At 43.4% G+C, this 5,084-nt stretch overlaps 1 protein-coding gene across 1 annotated transcript in view; it reads left to right on the forward strand.

Annotated features, from left to right (window-relative positions):
* MRPS36 (mitochondrial ribosomal protein S36) overlaps positions 1-5,084 on the forward strand; it is a 15,413-nt gene that overhangs the window by 6,813 nt on the left and 3,516 nt on the right. The window contains exon 2 of the mRNA XM_003785884.3: positions 2,227-2,290. Within this exon, the coding sequence (XP_003785932.1) occupies positions 2,227-2,290 (64 nt within the window). The remainder of the gene's footprint in view (positions 1-2,226; positions 2,291-5,084) is intronic.

A 5,084-nucleotide genomic window follows, 5' to 3' on the forward strand; every position in this document is an offset into this window, starting at 1 on the left:
TTGGCCAGGGCCGGGTTTGGACCCGCCACCTCCAGTACATGGGGCAGGCACCCTACTCCTTGAGCCATAGGCGCTGCCCCATTTTTCAAACTTTTAAGTAAGGGAGTACAAATAGGATGGATAGAACATGCTTTTAAAAAATTTGGCTGTAAGGCAGCACCTGTAGCTCAAGGAATAGGGCGCTGGCCCCATATACCGGAGGTGGTGGGTTCAAACTCAGCCCTGGCCAAAAAAAAAAAACTGCAAAAAAAAATGAATAAATAAATAAATAATTTTTTAAAATGGCTGTAAAAGGGAAGAGACAGGTACAAAAGAAGGAAAGGCATACATACGCAGGTGTTTTATAAATTTGTTTTTGAGACAGAGTCTCAAGCTGTCACCCTGGATAGAGTGCTATAGCATCTTAGCTCACAGCAACCTCCAACTCTTGGGCTCAAGTGATCCTCTTGCCTCAGTTTTTCTATTTTTGGTAGAGATGAGGGCTTGCTTTTTGTTCAGGCTGGTCTCGAACTCATGAGCTCAAGCTATCCACCCTCCTTGGCCTCCCAGAGTGCTATGATTATAGGCATGAACTACCAAGCCTGGCCACACACACACAGGTTTTAAAATTTTTTTTTTAGACACAGTCTCACTTTATCACCCTTAGCAGCATGCCGTGGCCTCACAGCTGACAGCAACCTCCAGCTCTTGGGTTTAAGCGATTTTCTTGCTTCAGCCTCCTGCATAACAGGGACTATAGGTGCCTGCCCCAACGCCCGGCCATGTTTTTGTTGCAGTTTGGCCGGGGTCAGATTCAAACCTGCTACCCTCGGTATATGGGGCTGGCACCCTACTCACTGAGCCACAGGCGCCGCCCCACATAGGAGAACATATTCCAGCATTTTCTCATGGCCGCAGAATTACACAAGTGAATTTTTAGGCCAGTCCTAACAAGTGTATTTATCTCTGTGCCCATATAAAATACATTATTTGTAGTACATATATACAAATATATTGCAGATAAATACACCTCAATCTCTTATTAACAGTAATTTATAGATTACTTTAGTTGAAAATGGTACTTTGTTTATTTGATTCTTTTTTTTTTTTTGACACCATCTCACTTCGTTGCCCTGGGTAGAGTGCAGTGGCATCATACCTCACAGCAACCTCGAACTCTTGGGCTTAAGTGATTCTCTTGCCTCAGCCTCCCAAGTAGCTGGGACAAGCCAGCCACAACACTGGCTATTTTTAGAGGTGGGATCTCGCTCTTGCTCAGGGTTTCTCCAACCCATGAGTTCAGACAATCTACCTGCGTCAGCCTCCCAGAGTGCTAGGATTACAGGCGTGCACCATCATGCCTAGCTGTACTCTTAGCATCGTATATTCAGAAGTTCTCATACTAGTAGGTCCATTTAAGGCCCTTTATACCACTATCTTGAATTTTATGGACAAAAATGTTAATAATTTTCAAATGTCTGTTAAAAACATTCTAAAAATATATATTTCTGTAGATACAGGGAAAAGACTAAAATAAAGAGCTAGCTGTTTAATATGGCTTTTGGATTATAGTGTTTTCTTTGTGCTTTTCTGTATTTTCCCAGTTTTTTTTTTTTTACACAGAACATGTTACTTTTGTAGTCATGAAAAGCATTTTTAAACTTTTTAACTTTTGATATGATTGTTTGCTTTTTGTCCTAAACTATTAGGTGTTTTCCTACCAGTCTGCAACATAAAAATCCATGTTATTATCTTTATTGAGTTATTTTGAAGTTAGTTGATACAGAAAAAGGTTTTGTGATATAGGAGGACAAAGTTATGAATAATAAGTTAATCAGTCATAGACCAGCTTTTCTGGTTGAGAAAACGTACAATTTAAAGTTGCTGTCCAGGGCAGCGCCTATGGCTCAGTGAGTAGGGTGATGGCCCCATATACCGAGGGTGGCAGGTTCAAACCTGGCCCTGGCCAAACTACAACAAAAAATAGCTGGTGTTGTGGTGGGTGCCTGTAGTCCCAGCTACTCGGGAAGCTGAGGCAAGAGAATCACCCAAGCCCAAGAGCTGGAGGTTGCTGTGAGCTATGGCCACGGCACTCTACCAAGGGTGACAAAGTAAGACTGTCTCTAAAAATATATAAAGTTGCTGTCAAATGGTTACTTATTTTAACAAAAATGTCTATGATGTTTAGTAGATGATTTCTTTTACAGTTAATGAGTTTTTTTTCCATCTATTTTATATTTTTTCTAGGTAGTCAAGCCGCACGCTCCATTAATACGATTTCCTGACAGAAGAGATAATCCTAAACCCAATGGTAAATTGTATTTTATTTTGTTTTATTTTTTTTAATTTTATTTATTTATTTATTTTGAGACAGCGTCTCACTGTGTCACCCTCAGTAGAGTGCTGTGGCATCCCAGCTCAACCTCAGACTCTTGGGTTCAAGCGATTCTCTTGCCTGAGCCATCTAAGTAGCTCAGACTATAGGCGCCTGCCACAATGGCCAGCTATTTTTCTGTTGTAGTTGTCATTGTTGCCTAGCTGGCCCGGGCTGGGTTCAAACCCGCCACTCTCAGTGTATGTGGCTGGCACTGTAACCACTGTGCTACAGGTGCCGAGCCTATTTATTTTTTTTGAGACAGAGTCTCACTATGTCACCCTTGGTAGAGTGCCATGGCATCACAGCTCACAGCAACTTCAAACTCTTGGGCTGAAGCAATTCTCTTGCCTCAGCCTCCCAAGTAGCTGGGACTACAAGTGCCCCATACAGTGTCTGGCTATTTTTTTTTGGTTGCAGTTGTCAATGTTTAGCTGACAGCGTATGTGGGTTCGAACTCGCCATCCTTGGTGTATGTGGCCAGCGCCATAACCACTGTGCTATAGGCACTGAGCCAATATTTTTTACTGTTTTGAGACAGTCTCACTTTGTTGCCCTTGTTACTATGCTGTGGCATCACAGCTCACAGCAACTTCAAATTCCTGGGCTCATGTGATTTTCTTCCCTCAGCATCCCAAGTAGCTGGAACCACAGGTGCCTGCCACAATGCCTGGCCTTTATTTTTTTAGAGACAAAGTCTCACTTTATTGCCTTTGATAGAGTGCTGTTGCGTCACAGCTCACAGCAACCTCCAACTCCTGGGCTTAGGCGGTTCTTTTGCCTCAGCCTCCTGAGTAGCTGGGACCATAGGCACCGGCCATAACGCCCAGCTATTTTTGTTGCAGTTTGGCTGGGGCCGGGTTCGAGCCTGCCACCCTCAGTATATGGGGCCAGCGCCCTGCCCACTGAGCCATAGGGGTCACCCATGCCTGACCATTTTTTAGAGATGGGGGTCTCCCTCTGGCTCAGACTGGTCTTGAACTCATGAACTGAGATAGTCTACCCCCTTGGCCTCCCATGAGCCACCCTGCTGGGCCTGATAAATTATATTTTAGATTTATTTTTAAAAATTGTGTATACATATAAATGAATATCTTATTAGGCAGTATTTCTCATTTTAAAGTCAGGCTGTTGTAGCTTAGTTCAGAATGGTACCCTATGTCACATGCAAGCAAAAATTAATTTATTTTATTTTTTTTCTGAGACAGTCTCATTTTTTGCCCTCAGTAGAGTGTCATGGCATCATCATAGCTCACAACAACCTCAAACTCCTGCACTTAAATGATCCTCTTGCCTCACCCTCCCGAGTAGCTGGGACTATAGGCACCCACCACATCACCCGGCTATTTTTATGGCAGCATCTCACTCTTGCTCAGGCTGGTCTCCACCTCCTGAACTCAAGCAATCTGCTGTTCTCGGCTTTTCAGAGTTCTGGGATTACAAGTGTGAGCAACCCCGCCCAGCCTATTATCCTTAATTTAAAAGGTAGTGATCCAATAGTAGATATCTGTGAATTTTTAGTGACATTGAGTTAATATGGGAGAGGTTTTTTTTTTTTAATTTTTTTTTTTTCAGAGATAGAGTCTCACTTTGTCACCCTCGGTAGAGTGCTTGCTGTGGCATTACAGCTCACAGCAACCTCCTACTCCTGGGCTTAGGTGATTCTCTTGCCTCAGCCTTCGGAGTAGCTGGCACTACAGGTGCCCACCACAATGCCTGGCTATTTTTTTGTTGCAGTTTGGCCAGAGCCGGGTTTGATCCTACCACCCTCGGTATATGGAGCCAGCGCCCAACTTACAGCCACAGGTGCCGCCCAATATGGGAGAATTTTTCTCCTACCTTTCTTCTCTCTTGCCTTTTAGAAGATTCCCTCATACTTATATGTACAGAGATGGTGAAGATTAACATTCTTATATTTATTTATTTTGTTTCATAAAATGTAAGACTTAGTCATTCCTGTGTTTCTTTTCCAGCCATTCTTTTCTTTCATTCACTAATTTGTCTATTCATTCAGTCAGTAATTACTTTTTGGATTGCTTTAGTCCTTAGCATAGTTATTCACTATAAAATACCTAAAAATTAATGGGAGAAGACTCTCAGAAGGTTCTATTTTTTGTCTCATCCCTTCTTCTTTTGCTGTTTTTTTTTGAGACACAGTCTTACTCTGTCTCCCTGGGTAGAGTGCCCTGGCATCATAGGTCACAGCAAGCTCAAACTCTGCAGCTCAAGTAATCCTCTTGCTTCAGCCTCCTAAGTAGATGAGACTACAGGTGCCTGCCACAACACCTAACCCTGGCTAGTTTTTCTATTTTTAATAGTGATGGGGTCTGGATCTTGCTCAGGCTAGTCTTGAACTCCTGAGCTCAAGCAATGCACTTACCTCAGCCTCCCAGAGTGCTAGGATTATTTCTTTTTTTTTGGAGACAGAGCCTCAAGCTGTCACCCTAGGTAGAGTGCTATGGCATCACAGTTCACAGCAACCCCCAACTCTTGGGCTCAAGCAATTCTATTGCCTCCACCTCCCAAGTAGCTGGGACTACAGGTGCCCGCCACAACGTCCGGCTGTTTTTTGGTTGCAGCCATTATTGTTGTTTGGTGGTCCCAGGCTGGAGTCGAACCCACCAGCTCAGGTGTATGTGGCTGGCGCCTTAGCCGTTTGAGCCACAGGCGCCAAGCCTACTTCTTTATTTTCAGTAGCCATGCCTCTCTTCATACTTGATTTTTTTTTTTT

Source organism: Otolemur garnettii, unplaced genomic scaffold (assembly GCF_000181295.1).
Source record: "Otolemur garnettii isolate 467f Iridium unplaced genomic scaffold, OtoGar3 scaffold00017, whole genome shotgun sequence".
In the NCBI taxonomy this organism is placed as follows: domain Eukaryota; kingdom Metazoa; phylum Chordata; class Mammalia; order Primates; family Galagidae; genus Otolemur; species Otolemur garnettii.